The sequence below is a fragment of the Podarcis cretensis genome, assembly GCF_951804945.1.
Source record: "Podarcis cretensis genome assembly, chromosome: 17".
NCBI classification, from domain to species: domain Eukaryota; kingdom Metazoa; phylum Chordata; class Lepidosauria; order Squamata; family Lacertidae; genus Podarcis; species Podarcis cretensis.
Genome location: NC_137187.1, coordinates 10,677,047 through 10,694,553, shown reverse-complemented (window position 1 = coordinate 10,694,553; position 17,507 = coordinate 10,677,047). Strand labels below are relative to the sequence as shown.

Genomic DNA, 17,507 nt, shown 5'->3' with positions numbered 1-17,507 from the left:
GGTAGTTGTTTGTCTCTTTGACATCTGATGGGAGGGCGTTCCACGGGGCGGGCACCACTACCGAGAAGGCCCTCTGCCTGGTTCCCTGTATCTGAAGTAGGGCTGGAACTATCTGAAGTAGGGCTGGAATGCAGGCAGAAGGATAGGCCAGGATGGAGAGGAGGGATATTGGAGGCTACCAACCATGATGACTATATGCAATGCCTCCACAGCTGGAAGCAGTGAAGCTTCTGAATGCCAGTTGCTGGAAACCACAATTCTGCTTCTTGGTTTCCCATCTTAGCAGATTTTGATGTCAGCTTCTTGAACATCATCCAGCCAACCATTGCACCCAAGCGCCAATCTCGGACCTGCAGAGCCTCAGCTCAGCGCTGGAGGAGTAGAACCGTACAGAAGACTAAGAAGAGAAAGTCTGTCCTTTCTTCCGCCACTTGTCAGAGCAAGGCCTCCTACGTCATATTGCAGCTGATTCATAAAACCACAAGAAAAGTCTTCTGGAGAGCCAGTATGGTTTGGTGTGGTGGTTTGAGCGTTGGAATAGGACCTGGGAGACCAGGGTTCGAATCCCCACTCGGCCATGAAACTCACTAACTAGGTGACCTTGGGCCAATCACTCACTCTCAGCCTAAGCTACCTCAGACATTCTAAATTAAATTCGATAAGCAGGATATGGAGGGAGATAGATCAACAGCAGAACAAGCCTTTTAAAAAAATATTTATAGGACATTGATCCGAAGTCTGACTTTGGCTCAATTTTATAGCAGGCAAAGGCTAAACATTCCTCTATCTCCAACACGTCCCCCTGCAGGCAATGAGAAGGAATCAAGCACACCCTAGAATAAAACAAGCCCACAACACTCAACTTTGAGGCAGAATAAATGAAATGTGGGTTAAAGCCCCGGTCCTTGCACTCCAAACACTTCAAAACAAGTGCATCTAATTTCTCTCCCCCTTTTACAGCGGGCAAAGGAGGCTAGAAACACAAAAGCACACACACACAAAGGCTCCCTGATTGCACAACGGCACAGAAGAAAATTAGCAATTAAAAGCAATTACGTTGCAGTATGAAGTTAGAGGTGGTTTCATTAAGAGCAATTTGGCAATTTCCATATCAGTTCATGGCATTCATTAAGATCGTAAAACATGCCTTTTCAGAGGAGCTCAAGAGACCCTAATGATTCAACCTCATTCTAACAATCACCATCAGCAAGGTGTGACTGAGCTGTTATTAGCAGAGCTAAAATTATCACGGGGGTCCTGAGGTCTGCAGGAGATTGGGAAGGCAGGTCAGGCAGGTCTGCACATATAGCTCTGTGGTGCACTATTAGGAACGCACAATACTGGCCTGTGTCTAGTAAAACAATCCCACACAAAAGTAAAGGGGCGGGGAAAAGACCAATGTAAATATTGAGATGAAGAGTTCACTGTGCAAGGAATCCCTTCATTTATCTATTTAAAAGCGAGCTTTTATGTTCTGATGGCTGAAAGCACAGAGCCAGATCTTCCTTTGCCAACCTGTGTCCATATAGCGTCGCTGCCAGGCAGCAAACTCAAGCTAAGAACCAAGCACTGCTGCTAGCTAGGATGGGTTTCCACCACACAAGTTTTAGTACATGACAACTGCAGTGTCATCAGGTTTTGACTTCTTAGTTTATTTTGCATAGTGTTCTTCATGATACCCAGCTCTACCTCTCTTTCCAATCAGAACCAGTGAAGGTGGTGAAGGTCCTGTGTGAGTGCCTGGAGGCGGCTGGAGGATGGATGGCGGCTAACAGATTGAGGCTGAATCCTGACAAGACAGAAGTACTTTTGGGGGGGGGACAGGGGGCAGGCGGGTGTGGGGGATCCTGTAGGGATATCGCGGAGTGGACAGTGGGGTCCAGAGGGAGCACACTTCCCCGCCAGCAGGCAGCCACAGTCTGCCTGCACGCATGACCTTGGGGTGCAGAGAACCCCTCCCCGACAAGCCACAGCTGTCTGTACATCGTTCCACCCATGTCTGACCTTTTGTGGTCTCAGAAGTCAGCAGTGTCCTGTCTGTAACATTTTCCTTAGAGACCTTTTGTCTCCTTTCATCATACACTGTGCAAGGGGGAAATGACGCTGTGGAAACAGGTGCCAAAATAACTTCGTACCACCCCACAATCTCGGGACGGAAGATGTGTAAAGGTCACAGCCCAAAAATGTATTTGCCTGGCTTGCATATTTGTCTCAATAAAAGGAGGCTCCACAGGAATGGTGGTAGCTCGCTTGCTTCAGACCACCTGTGCGCAGCTCACATCATGATCAACACCTGTCTTGGGCATTCACTTCAGGATTCCCTGGTCCTGAATGGGGTAACTGTGCCCCTGAAGGACCAGGTGCACAGCCTGGGCGTCATTTTGGTTAATTCTGTGTCCAGGTCCAGCTCCATCTGGTACGCAGGCTGAGACCCTGTCTGCCTGCGGACTGTCTTGCCAGAGTGGTGCATGCTCTAGTTATCTCCCACTTGGACTACTGCAATGTGCTCTACATGGGGCTACCTTTGAAGGTGACTCAGAAACTGCAATTAATCTAAAATGTGACAGCTAGACTGGTGACTGGGAGTGGCCGCCGGGACCACATAACACCGGTCCTGAGAGATCTGCATTGGCTCCCAGTACGTTTCTGAGCACAATTCAAAGTGTTGGTGCTGACCTTTAAAGCCCTAAACAGCCTTGGTCCTGTATACCTGAAGGAGAGTCTCCACCCCCATCATTCAGCCTGGACACTGAGATCCAGCACCGAGGGCCTTCTGGCGGTTCCCTCATTGCAAGAAGTGAGGTTAGAGGGAACCAGACAGAGGGCCTTCTAAGTAGTGGTGCCCGCCCTTTGGAACGCCCTCCCTTCAGATGTGAAGGAAATAAGCAGCTATCTTCTCTTTAAAAGACATCTGAAGGCAGCCCTGTTTAGGGAAGTTTTTAATATTTAATGCTGTATTGTTTTTAACACTTGACTGGAAGCCGCCCAGAGTGGCTGGGGAAACTCAGCCAGATGGGCGGGGTATAAATAATAAATTATTATTATTATTATTATTATTATTATTATTATTATTATTGTTATTATCTAAAGACCACAGGGTGGTTCGCAACGTAAAAATGCAAAATGAAGACATAATAAAGCAAAAACAGCCAATAACCGTATCCCATAGACACATTTAAAGGGTCATAGAATGTTAACCAGCCAAAGGCCCAGGGGAAGAGGAATGTTTTTGCCTGGCACCAAAAGAGATGTAATGAAGGGGCCAGGCAAGCCTCCTTGGGGAGAGCATTCCACAAATGGGGAGCCATCTCAGAAAAGGCCCGTTCCTGTGTTGCCACCTTCCAGACCTCTCGCTGGGGAAGCACATGAAGAAGGGCCTCAGATGATATCTCAGGGTCTGGATCACTTCATATGGCACTGGCATGTGTCAACGATGAGGTCATGGATAGAGTGTTTCATATCACATCTCAATCGCCCTGCCAAGCATTGTTCAAACATTCAGCTGCAACTGAGAGCTGCAACTGAGAGCCAGTGTGGTGCAGTGGTTAAGAGCAGTGGACTCGTAATCTGGTGAACCGGGTTCCTATCTTCGCTCCTCCACATGCAGCTGCTGGGTGACCTTGGGCCAGTCACACTTCTTTGAAGTCCCTCAGCCCCACTCACCTCACAGAGTGTTTGTTGTGGGGGGAGGAAGGGAAAGGAGAATGTTAGCCGCTTTGAGACTCCTTCGGGTAGTGATAAAGCGGGATATCAAATCCAAACTCTTCTTCTCTTCTTCTTGCCAGGTAGCAAGGACTCAAATGATGTACTTGCCAGCATGAATCAGCTGTTAAGCATGACTGTATTCAAGCAACTTTTATCTATCGGCTAAGCTTATATCAACTTCAAGATAAGGTTGCCCTAGTATAGTAAAGGGTAAAAGGACCCCTGACCATTAGGTCCAGTCGTGACCGACTCTGGGGTTGCGGCACTCATCTCGCTTTATTGGCTGAGGGAGCCGGCGTATAGCTTCCAGGTCATCTGGCAAGCATGATTAAGCCGCTTCTGGCAAACCAGAGCAGCACCTATTTATCTACTTGCACTTTGATGGTGCTCTGATGGTGTTTCCTGCTTGGCAGGGGGTTGGACTTGATGGCCCTTGTGGTCTCTTCCAACTCTATGATTCTATGATGTGCTTTCGAACTGCTAGGTTGGCAGGAGCAGGGACTGAGCAACGGGAGCTCACCCCGTTGCAGGGATTCGAACCGCTGACCTTCTGATCGGCAAATCCTAGGCTCTGTGGTTTAATGTACCCAAGTGCAAGGCTCCATCCAGTAGTGGCATCCATGACAAGGAGTTGTGAAACTGCAGGTGTAAAATAATTGAGAGAGACGTACGTTCAAGGCAAGGCTGGACCTATGGAATCATTTTCCTTTTACTGGTCTCTTGTGTTGGCAAGAGAATCATGTTGGCATAGAAGTGTTTCCCACTCAAGACTCCAGCTGCCCAGCATTCCTTCCTTAAAACACAGCTGAGAGCAGGCATAGGAAGTAATTCTTCTCGCCATCAGGGCTTTTTTCAGCTGGAACTCACCTGAACTCAGGTGGGTGTCGTTGCCATTCTAAGAGAACGAGGGAGGCGTCCGTGGTGAGTTCTAGCACCTCCTTGTAGAAAAATGGCACTCCTCACAAGGCATAAAAAAAAGTTGTGGAATTAAGAGATGCAAGATGCAGTGAAGGACAAGCACTGAAAAGGGAGGCAGAATGAGGTCAGCTAGACAGAAAATCTGGTAGCACAATAAATGTACCCAAAAATATACGGTAGGGAACAAAATCCTAGAATTGCATGAACACAGCGCAATTAGAACATAGAGATGTAAAGAGTAATCTGTAAGGAAAGTAACAGGTACAAAAGACAGAAAAGATGCTGGACATCTAAATGCCAAATAAACATCCAGCACATTACCAGAAATACCAAAATCTTCAGCCCAGCATGAATGTAAAGTTGCTGGAAAGTCCATTAATGCAGAGATCACTTCATATTCTGAACAAATCCCCACGGGAGGCTGGTCCATTGATTTATTTCGGACGATCTTATTCATAGGAAAGATAGCAGCAGGAAAACATCCATTTGTAAATCAATTGCGATGTACTGGACCTTAATAGTTTATATATTGCGAAACTGCAAAATTCTGCTGGTAGAGTGGCTTTAGCATGGATCTAAGATAAACTGATGGGTTGCCTTTTGAATGAAACACACCTTCTTGCAACTAACACACAGCACAAGGTTCAAGTGAGGAGGATCTATAGAGTTGTAACTTTTGTTAGTCCTACTCAGAGTTGAGCCACTGAAATTAATGGGCATGACTAACAGGTTCATTAATTCCAACAGGGCCTACTCTGAGGTCTTAGATGAATGCAACCCTGTAATTCCCCAAGTCCAGCTACAACCAATTAGAATACAAATCACCAACATTCACAAGGGACAGAATGTCTATTTTATACAGGCGTTCCCCCCACAATTTACGCACATTTGACTCATGTGCGACTGCATATATGCTCAGCACCGGGAAATAAAATAGATAGATTCAAACCAGGAAATGGCGGAAGAGCTGGAGAGTCTATGTGGCTCATGAGGAGACCCTCTCTGGAGCTTGAAGACTTCAGTGTGGGTCGAGGAAGCCCCAAAGAGGCACAGCAGGGCTTTGTTTAGGGCCAGTGGTGTCCAAACTTTTGATGAAGTGAAGGGCCGTGAGGGCCGACCAAAGCTGTTAACCTTTTTTTTTAGGACTGAAGTTGTTGAGTTTTATGATTTTACCCCAAAGTTGTTGAGCTTTTTTAGGGTTGAAGTTTTAGGATTGAACCAACCGGCGGGCCAGATTGCGCTCTCAAAACGGACTTTGGACATGCCTGGCTTAGGCTGCTCAGCCTCCCCGCCTAGCAGCTGACGCAAGCAACAGCAATGTTTCCACATATTCTCCAGCCTCCACTCAGCCCCAGAGCTTCAACTCTAGTTGAAGAAAGAGTTGTGTGGAGAGAAAGCAGGAGAGAGAGCCGGAAAGCAGGGGGGGAGGCTCCCCCCCCCATATACAGCCCACATCTTCAGCTCCTGCATGGGCTGGGTATCAGGAGCACCTTCTCTGACCTTCCGATCACAGGAACGCAGGAACAGCAGCACAGCATTCCCGAGGAATAGGTCCTGGTGCAGTGGCCTCACATTTGCTGATGTGAGCACCTCAAAAGCAGCCGAGTAACAGAAGCAAAACTGTGGAGGTTTTGTGGCATACCTAATTTATTTCTACTGATTAAACAAATAGAAGAACATAACAAACATGTACGAGAGAAGCAGCTCTCTCATACTGCCATCTTGTCTCTAGACAGATCAAAGAAAAACCACCACAATACTAGGGACGGAAGTCTAGAAGAGTAGTTTACGCCGCCTCCTTTCTCTCAGACAGAAAGTAAAACAAACATGATTTGGTGATCTTTGCAATGGGAGGGATGACAATACTGACCCCCCCCCCTTATATGATGATTTTCACTTATGCGCATAAACGTAACCTCTGCTTAATTGTGGGGGGGAGTCTGTATATTCAGTGGGTTGCTCTTAGAAGTCGTGAGACAGCAGTGCAGGTTTGCTATCAGCACCATTTTGAATAAATATGTCTGCCACACATAGCACGTTTGGGTTTTTCTCATGCAACTAATCATTCTTACAATGGGTAAATCCATTTGGGAGTGACGCACCAGTCTCCCAGCAGGGTTTTAGGCAGAATATTAAGAGATGTCATCAGCACCGATGGTTCATGAGCAACTTTATACCCATGCTGGGCAGCGGGTGTTGATATTTCTAATCACGTCCTGCATGTATAATTTGGCTCACTTCAGCATTTTCCGTCTGTCATTTGTACAGGCTAGTTGTGGGTCCACGTCACCACTGTAGTCCAATTATGCTGTGTCAATATTTGTTACACAGTTTAGTATTAATTTTGTTGCCTTCCAGTTATTTGTTTTGGGGTAGATTTCTTGTGCTTCCTTTAAAAAAAAAGAAAAGACAAATCCACTGAGTATAGGTCTATTAAAAGCTTCTAGCTATTCCATGATCCCCTTGTATCTTCTTCACTTTCACATTATTCTCTAAAATCTTTTTCTCGTGTTTTTTTTCCTGATGAACCGACTGTGGATTTCTGCTCCTTTGTCATCTGAATTTACTTCATCTGTCTCCACTTAGAAGGCTGTTTGCCTGATGAGATCTAATCCATTCATTTCCTTCCAGCCATTAAATAAGGATTTGAATATATATGTTATTGTATATTTGGTCTGTGGGAATACAGCCATCCCTTCCCTGTGTGCTTCTGACATGGAACAAAGATGCATTTTTGTGAGGGGAAAAGGGAAACGGAGCTGCAAATATATATACAGTACTGGCGTAGAAACTTCAAGGAGGGAAGCGTACCAAAATGGATTCCAAAAACCAGCCGAGCTGTGCTCAAGATGCTTAAAAACAGCACAATCAAGAGCCAAATTAGTCAAAAGAAAAACAAACAAACTTTATTCAGAACAGGAGAAATAACTCGTGTACAGAACACACACAAACAGGAAATTAAAACATGGACTAATCAGAAGTCAACAGAAGCTGAAAACAAGGGAACTCTGCCAACGCTGAAATTCTCATTGTAGTGACTCTTGCAAGTGCCTTCAATTTCTGCCCTGGACTTGGAATATTTCTTTCCTCTGCCTAGACAGTCATCATTGCCCACTTCAGTCCTGAAAGCTACCCTTTCAGGCCTAGCAGTATTCCTTGTCCTTTCGGCTTCCTGACTGGAAGACTCTCCCACACCTTCCCAATTCTGAGGTTGAAATTCCAAGCACGATGACCCAGGAGTGAGCTCTACAGAACACAGGGGGATTTCTGAGCAAACATTCATAGGCTTGGGCTGAAAGTCAACCCAAAGATTAACCCATGTTTCAATTTTACAAAGTTGGTGTCTAAAGGAACAAGAATGCTTTAAAACTATTAAATGCTAATTCAGTTTGTTATCAAAAAACTAGAAGTAACAGTCTTCTGGCATTTCAGCCTGGAAACATCTAAACACACACTCAACTCACTCCTTCAAAGCTTGCAGATTTAGACTTTCCTCCATCACCATTAAGCTGCTACCACCACAACCACCCAAAACCAGAATTCTAAATTTCTGGATATTCTCTTCACCACTTCTTTCTTTCTATTTTTCAATACCAATGTTAATTTTGATTTCATGGTAGACTTCAAGTAAGTAATAAACTTGCAGCAAGTCCCCAAGATGCACTGCATCTTTCTTTAAACAAAGTATTTGTTTTTAACCTCATGGTTTCCATGTCTATTTCCAGAAAGCTTTGTAACAGGAAATATATGATTTAGGGCTAGTTTGAACTGCTCCTCCCTAAAAAAAGAAGGGTGGGAGGGATTATCTACACAGAGAACTAGATTGCCACAGAATAAGGGTTCAGTTTAAGTACCATGCCTAGGAAAAGCGCTCTCTCTCTCTATATATATATATTCCTTGGGGGAGAATGCATACAAATATGCCGTTTTCTCTCAATGCACAGATGCAAACAGCTGCACCCTGATGTTCCTGAGTCCAGAAGAAGAAAAAAACATTTGCTACATGAGTCTGATTGTGCAAACTGGCCAAATCAATGGGCCTCGTATCGTACCGCAGGGAGGCAAACTTTCCCATTAAAATGAATCTTTTCAAAACAGCAGGGAATTTGAGCTACAATGCATTACCTAATTAAGCAAATGGACACCGAATAAAGGTCAATTCTTAGAACAATCTTGAGCTGAAAGATTTGCATGGGATCCTGGGTTATGACCTGAAGAACTGGCGCAGCTACCCGCCTGAATGTCAAGTGGCCAGGGGTTGTGTGTGTGTGTGTGTGTCAGCGAAGCAGTTGTGCATCCAAACTAGTAGAGATCCTTCAGCAGAGACAATTGTATACAGTAAGCATGCCTATCTGGCTTTTTGCAGCAAATTCAAAGTTGCTGTTTCCTGCTCCCCAAAAGAATCTCCTTGTTAGACCAAAATCCTGACAGATGTGTTACAAACCTCTTGGGGAACAAGCTGCCTTTGGACAGCAGCAGGTCTCACAAGCGCAGAAGCTAGTTAAAACAGCAACACTTCTTTTCTGACATTCATCATAAAGCAAAGCCCCTCCAACAGATATGTTAGCTGAGAAGAGAGATGAATTCTAATGGAACAAAACTAACAAGCTGCACATACTGTAGTTTATAACATGGTTTGTTTTCCTTAACAATGGTTAATACTGGCCATAAACCATGGTTTCATGTGGGCATGCAAACCATAGGTAAAGAATAAGATCTACACCAAACCAACAATGATTAAGGCAGTTTCTCTGCCCCTCCAGCTTCTCCGCTTGCAATGTGGCACCCTATGTGGACAGACGTCAGCTTGACAAGCTGAACTACCATTTTACTGTATTTTTAGGGTCTCGCTTAGAATTAAGACCACAAACCACGTTTAGCACAAAGGATGGTTGAACAATACATCCACGCGTGACCTATCTGGAGAACAAAAGAAATATAACTTCCTTTGGGAGTTGTCATGAAAAGGTCACTTAGTGCTGTGCTGTCTACTACAGCCTAACAGACAGCACACAATATGCAGCAGCAAACTAGACTTTTATAAGAAGCACAGTTCATGCCTTTAAGATCTAAAGTTGGATACGCAAAGAAGCATGTATGTACGGCAAAATACTTTTGCAGCGCTGTGTTAAAGCATAAAAGCCCCAGCCAATTCCCCCCCCCCCCGATCACCGTGGGTATTCTCTATTTCTTGTAATTTCATCTGTACATAAAATTATTTAGGAAAGAGACAAGCCTGTCTATGTTGCTGTGTAAAGCATCAAGTGCACAGATGCTGCTAAAGCAAAAATCATTAAAATTAGTATATGTTGGTACTTACGTGAAATTGGCTGGGATACTCAAATGCAGCCAATTCCAGCTCCCTGCCACGTCTACTGGACTGAGATGTGCTTTTGTGAACATGTTTGTTGAATTTGCAACTTTATATTTTTGACATACTTAGAAAACATCTTAATGCATACAAATTAAAATCTACTGTGCAATGAGGCCTTAAGCGAAATATAAGATGCCTTCACTAATTTCTTCTTAATCCATTTTTGGAGTCCTAATCTTTCCTGGCAAATGGACATAGGAGCCACTATGAAATCAAAGGTTCCTTTTTGGTTTTCTCCGTACCCATGCAAAGACACGACACAAGATCATTTACTTGAAGCGCTCAAAACTTTCAGAAGCAATGACTGGTCATTACTAGGCAAGAGTCCTCTATGGAGATGAAAAGGGAATGTACTAATCTGGGTATGTTTACCCTGGAGAAGAGGAGACTGAGAGGAGATACGATAGCCATTTACAAATATCTTAAGGGCTTGTCACATGGAAGAGGGAACAAGCTTTTCTTCTGCTCTGGAAGGTAGGACTCGAACCCATGGCTTCAAGTTACAAGAAAGGAGATTCCGACTAAATACATGGAAAAACTTTCTGACAGTAAGAGCTGTTCAACAGTGGAACAGTCTTCCTCAGGAAGTTGTGGAGTCTCCTTCCTTGGAGGGTTTCAAGCAGAAGTTAGATGGCCATCTGTCATCTTTAGCTGAGATTCCTGTATTACATGGGGTTGACTAGCCTTTCCAACTGCATGGTTCTATGATTCTAATATTAACGTCTTGTGCCACTCTGATAATGCTTGACCTAAGAAGTCAGATATTTTTTGCTGTAGGTCATTCTGTTAGATAGAAAAGCAGTTCAATTGTTTGGTTCAACCATCACATTCCTGGATTGGGGAATGCACCATGTGTGGTTCCTCCCTTCCTCACATGCCCATCTTAGTACAAGAGTTACTAGTACAAGAGTTACTGGCTTGCTATAACACCTTACTGGGAAACTGGTGTGATTCCCACCCCCCCTTACAAATCATGAGGTAATCCTGGCTTCCAGTATCAGTTTGCAGGTTTCGACCTGGCATGCTGAATGGAAGTGCAATATCTGTATTGAGTCAGTGTGTGAGATAGGTAGTCATGGCCTCCGTTTTATGAGAGGCTGTGAGGGAAGGTTGTAAAACATGTTTACACTGCATTCACGTTGCATTTTAAATCAGGGTCATAGCCAAACTGGAGGTTATGGGGGAAGATCTGTGATCAGAGTTCTAGAATTGGATCAGTTTCCGATATGGGAGAAGGCAAAGTCAATCCTTCCAAGTCATTTTCCTCATCAAAAGCACATGCGTAAGTTGTCATTTGCCCTGTGAAGAAAAAGATATAGCTACCTATACAAAGGCCACCCCAGCAAAGCAAAGGGAAACACACTGGGAATTAAATCCTCTTCCCTGGGCCCAGTCTAGTTGAGCGTGCAAAGTTGCAGAATTGGAATAAAGCTGAAAAACACCAGGAAATCCAGATTCAGATCTCCTGCATCTCATCTAGTTTGGCCCCGAGAGACTCTTTGTTATTGAAACTAAAACAAGATTCTTATCTAACCTATGAAAAAGAACTGCCTGAAAAACTGCCATCCTATTTTAATTATTAGCATATATACAGGCCAGAGTGGTTGCTCAGATAAACTCAAACTGCATTTACATGTGGCATGATTCAAATGTTTCTTATAAGCTATTTTTTCTTATTGGAAAAAGATTCAATTGTTAATTTACCCTGGAGCAGTAATTCGCCAAATTGTGCACTGGGGCACGTTAGCTTGTTGCACTAGAAATATAAGTATTAAAATTTTAAAGAAACCAATCAAAGACTCCTGTAAGCCCAATGTTCTTACCTACTATGTCACGGCATGCAGGTAAGCTCCAGGTGTGAGCACCCACCCCCTGCTTCCAGCAGAGGGACCTCGGACAACTGCCTCCCTCCCTGTACAGAGCAAAACTGCCTGTCCTCAGAGGAGTCTGCACATTGCACCTCCGGTTTCTCCTCCTTCCAATTGGGGCTGAACCGGAACAGTGACTCACACTGAGATGTGGGGAGAGAGGACCTGCTCTGGAGGCAAGCAATTCCACTTGGAAAACACCTCCTAGAAATATAGTGAGAAAATTTATTTTTTTAAAGTAGGAAAAAATATTAGCATTGCTGTTTGCCAGAGCAGCAGCGTTATTTGCTCTGCTCCTGCTTGCTATTCCAAGAGTTTGCAATAACATGTAAATAATCAAATGCTTTCAGAACCGTGCAGCTAAAAACAATAAGAGATCAACAGCTGCAAATGCAGAGATGCTGCTTAAATCCCATTGTTAGTGCTTCTGCGGTCCTTGCTTGCATCTCTGTAGGAAGGAATGAAAACACCTTGTAAATCCCCGTTGCTCACAGCACAAAGCGTTTTGTCTTTCCACGGCACGGGAGAAGGAAAGTATACCTCGTTTAGACGTTTAGATCTGACACCATTTCACCAAACGTGAGAAGCTTGAATAATATGGGGCCTGACACACTATAAACAGAGAATATGAAGTTTGGGCCGGGCTCTATTGTGCCTATGGGCTTTTCCTGCCTCCATGATCTGAGAATGAGTCGCAGGGTAAGTACAGGCAGATAAATGCACCCCCCCCATCTAACATCATGTGATTAAGCACCCACAACCAGCTCCCACTCACCCCACAAGGGCCGGATTCTCAGAAAGGTAGCCTCTGAACACATGCTAATACCAAAAAATAAGGTCTCACCCAGGAGAGTTAAAGTTAGCATAAATAAATATAACTCTTCTTTTTTAAAAACATAGATTTTGCATTTCTTAAGCAAAGCTTGCTGTCAGCTGCAAGTATACTACTGACATTCGCCGATAGCTTATTTATATAATTACATATATAACTTGTAACATTTCCATGCTACAATTGAGCTATCAAAAATAATGGAATTAGTTGCTTTTCCCTATAAAAAACACATTCCAGTAATGCTTATAAAGAATTTCACACACATATTTACAGATATGCCAGCACTTTTAAGCCTGCCAGAGCGCTTTCATAGTCTTTGACTGCTGTTTGCAGAAAACGACAGGAAACTGAGAGAGCTACATTCATATAACTGTGATGTGTGTTGTATAAATGTATGTGTGTATGTCTAATCTCCAGTTCACAGCATCCTGTCACATTGTGAGCCATCATGTTCAGAGTATATCAAAGGAACAACAAAAAAATACAAGTAATTGGTTTGGAGAGAATCTTCTTCACAGTTTTAACCTTTTGAGTGAGGTCCATCAGCCAGCACTCCATGGAATTTGATAAGGAGATAAAAACTTTACTTATTCAAGTTACGATTAACAAATGAGAAATGCAGTGCAGGAGTGAAATAAAATTTCAACATACAGTCCGAGTGATAGCGAGAACCCTACCCCCAGCAATCTGTTAAAGCCTGGTAGATTTTCATCTAAACTCCAATATGAAGGAATGAAGACCAGTAAGAACTTCTCAAGAGATGATCCTGTTCAGATGTTCAAACCCAGATAGTGAATACACAACTGTGGTGCATTTAAGAAATCGGGGGCAGCCTGTGCCTCTTCCAGCATCAATTGCCACTGATTACTATAACCACCATTTAATAGTCAGCAATGGGTATTAATCATAGTTAAGTCAAGCCAAATGCCCACTTGACCAGTGCCTGTTAACCAGCTTCAAACTCTGGTTTAGTAAGATGGAGAATACAGCCTGGCTGGTTTCCATTGCAATCAACATCTATGCCAATGGGATGCTTAACTGTAGTTAAGGCAGGCAATGAAAACTGGCATGATCCAACAATCCATTTATAGTCCAACTGAAATTTAGATACAGTTCCCGACTGCATGGCCTGTTACGCTTGGAACAGCACTTCAAGACAGACTCTGCAATGCAACCTCTGTGTGTGTGTGTGTGTGTGTGTGTGTGTGTGTGTGTGTGTGTGTGTTTGGATATGTATGCATGTATAAACAGGTTTGCCAAAAATAGATTACCCAGTTAACTTTTAAATATCAATCTAAAGGCAAGAATCCACATTCCATAGAAGAAATTCAGTCCGTCGCTCGAAATTATGCAAGACTCTGCCTTAACGGTTGCTTTCAGTCTTGGACTTTACGCAAGTGGTTGTGATCCATGGCTGTGAAGAAGGTGCACACGGCTGCCGTGATGAAGACATGCACCCCCTCGTAGAGAAGCTTTGGCGAGAAAACGCTCCAGATGAAGAGGTGGTACCGCAGGCCCGTGACCAAGACGATGTACACGGCGACCGGGATGGAACGCAGCAGCGCGTAACAGAAGCAGCCGTGCCCCATGGCTGAAGGATTCCTTTAAATAAAAAAAAAGCAAAACATCATCTCAGCCCGTGTCAGTGCCCTATCTAATAATTTCCTTGGGCTGGCACAGGAAAGCCTCTGTAATAAATGAAAGATGGAAGTGGATTTAGGCTTCCAGCATTGTAGCCTGATCTGCAGAGAGCCAAAAACAACTCAGGTGGAGTTATGCCGAGTGGAAGCGTGAGTCTCAATGGATATATGGTTCTTCTAGACGCCTCAGCAGGTGCTGGAACTCTCCACCCCCAAAGGTACACTCCTTCTCCCGAGACAGACAGATGCCAACAACAATAAAGGAGTTTTATAAGGGGTGGGGTGGGGTCACAGCAACCCAACTTAGCACAACTAAAAGGAATGCTGATGGCTTTGGCTTGTATTATTCGTACATCATTGTATTCTTTTACTGCAGTGCACATGTTTACATACATATTACTTTCATTTTTATTTTATTTTTTTGCTAAATTGTGTTCCTGGGACTTTGTCTTTCTGTTACCTCCAACTGGGGACACCCACCCACCCTTTTTTATTGTACAAGAAAAGCGATGGTTCGGAGGGGGTGTCTTGCCGCTGCTAAGTTCCAAAGCAGGCCCAAGATGATGGGAACCATCTAAGTGCCGGGCAGAAATCCAGACGTCGACTTAACAGTTCAAGAGATGGTTTGGCAGACACCACATGGCAATCACAGCGAACTAAAAAAATATATGCCATACTGGTGGCTCCCAAGGCTGTAGATTTATTGCCCATTAACTTTGTAGAGCTATTACACATGACCTTTTGTAAGCCCTGTCATAAAGAGAAGGCTTTGTCATCATGACAGTCGGGGAATAAAGAGAAATGATGGGACTGCTCATACATGAAGACAGCTCTCGCTGAATGGGTAATTGGGAAGGAACCAAAATGAAACATGTCCAATGGGAGCTGTTGCCGCCAAGCAGTAATAATGCTTTTGGAGCAGCAGTTCCGCCAGTGTGTTCCAGGGAGCTGTGGTTTCCTTGAAGGCATGCCAACGGCTCCTCGTGGAGGCAAACAGTAATGGCATGCAAGCTTCTTGGAACAACAGCTTGCCCAGCGCAACTGGCATTCCCTGGCAACATGGGGCCATGGGAAAGTGCTGTATGTTGACTATCAGTTCCCACAGAGAGCTGGGTAATTTGCAACAGGCCTGATGGGGCCCAGTGTGAACTCTGTCTATGTCCCAGAATTCCCTGCACACTGCACAGGCGTTTCACGGCAGAGGAGCAGGGGCTCGTCAGAAGACAATTCTATTGCCTGTGTATGTATAAGAAACATGATCCATTGTATGCTGTGGCTCGTGTACTGCACAATACTGCAGATATGGCTCAACTGAAGGTCCTCATTGTTATCCCAATACTATTTTATAAGATATGAGGTGAGAAGCTGCCTGTCAGGTTCTTCAATTGGGAGAAAATTAGTCTCCCTGGTTGAGATGATGATGATGATGATGATGATGATGATGATGATTAATTGAGTTTATATACCGCTCTATACCCAGAGGTCTCAGGGCGGTTCACAGAAAAGATAATAACAATTATTATTATTACTATTATTATTATTATTATTATTATTTCATTATTTATACCCCACCCATCTGGCTGAGTTTTCCCAGACACTCTGGGCAGCTTCCAAGACATATAAAATACAAAATAATTAAAATAAAGTAATTAAATACAATATACTCCCATGGAGACTACCTTACACTGCATTTAAAACCAAAATCGGGTTTGGATAGAAACAGTTTAGACCACAGCGCCACCCATGTCCCTTGCAGATTGATACTCAAAGCCAAATAGTAAGAGTGCAAAGAGCAGATTTTTTATTTTTGGCAAAAGACCCCACAGTCCCACTGCATCTGATGGGAGGAAAAGCCTGCTTTAAACTGTCAAAAGGTGACAGGCCAATCCCCCTTCATTAATGAAGACGAAAGACTCCAGAACAGAGCCACCTAGCTGGCAGAAAGCCTATCCTTCAGCTCCCACTATTTGGCTCTGCTAGCCACTGGTCTTGTGCCAATTTGATCTTCAAAGCTTGACACAATACAGGCGCAATTATTTCCATTTACTCAACGTGACAATGCGCCCCCACCTGCCAGCATCAAGGCACGCAAGGCGATAGTTCTAAAGGGCCGGCAACATCAAATCTTTGATTCTATACACATCTCTAGCGCTCATCACCAATTATCAAGCTGAGAGGTCATTAAGGTGCACGTCAAATAGCACCGAGGCACCTGAATGTCACATGCATTAGGAACTGGTTAAGATAAGCGAGGTGTGCCTATGAATGTATGGTCAACACAGGGGCAATAAATCCATTTGTTCAGCTATCCTCCACTCCTCAAACTAGACCTGTTTCTTCAATGTTTGATACCTATAAAGGTAAAGGGACCCCTGACCATTAGGTCCAGTCGTGGCCGACTCTGGGGTTGCGGCGCTCATCTCGCTTTATTGGCCGAGGGAGCCGGCGTACAGCTTCCGGGTCACATGGCAAGCATGATTAAGCCGCTTCTGGCAAACCAGAGCAGCGCACGGAAACGGCGTTTACCTTCCCGCCGGAGTGGTACCTATTTATCTACTTGCACTTTGAAGTGCTTTCGAGCTGCTAGGTTGGCAGGAGCAGGGACCGAGCAACGGGAGCTCACCCCGTCGCGGGGATTCGAACCGCCGACCTTCTGATCAGCAAGTCCTAGGCTCTGTGGTTTAACCCACAGCGCCACCCGCGTCCCTTGATACCTATAGGCTGGGTTTATTTTAGGAGGCAGGTGCCGCCGTTGTTTATTGGAAACATTTGCCACAGTTCAGCCAAGGCTCCCAGAGGAGCTTACAGTACAGTGCATTACAGAGCTCAGTGGGTTAGAGCGTGGTGCTGGTAACGTTTGCAGGTTCGATCCCCATATTCCTGCATTGCAGGGGGGTTGGAACAAATGATCCTTTGGGTCCCTTCCAACTATACAGTTCTACATATTTTTATTGATCAGTGTTCATAAGGACAATCTCCTTGCAAATTCCACCTACACTTTGACGGGGGGAGAGAGAGAAGAGGGAGGTTGCAGAATACAATGAAATTTGAGAACTAAAGTGAATCCTCTTGAACATTGTGCTTTATCAGGAGTTTCTTCCCTCTCCAATGTTAGCCTATTGATGAACCAAGGTCAGCTAAAAGCTCTCCAGGTTCCTTGACTGTGTGAG

At 44.3% G+C, this 17,507-nt stretch overlaps 1 protein-coding gene across 2 annotated transcripts in view; it reads right to left on the bottom strand.

Moving 5' to 3' along the window:
• Positions 1-7,503: 7,503 nt before the first annotated feature.
• PIGG (phosphatidylinositol glycan anchor biosynthesis class G (EMM blood group)) overlaps positions 7,504-17,507 on the bottom strand; it is a 66,731-nt gene continuing 56,727 nt past the window's right edge. For both annotated transcript variants that reach the window (XM_079959427.1, XM_079959425.1), the window contains one exon: positions 7,504-14,299. In XM_079959427.1, the coding sequence (XP_079815553.1) occupies positions 14,074-14,299 (226 nt within the window). In that variant the 3' untranslated portion in view covers positions 7,504-14,073. The remainder of the gene's footprint in view (positions 14,300-17,507) is intronic.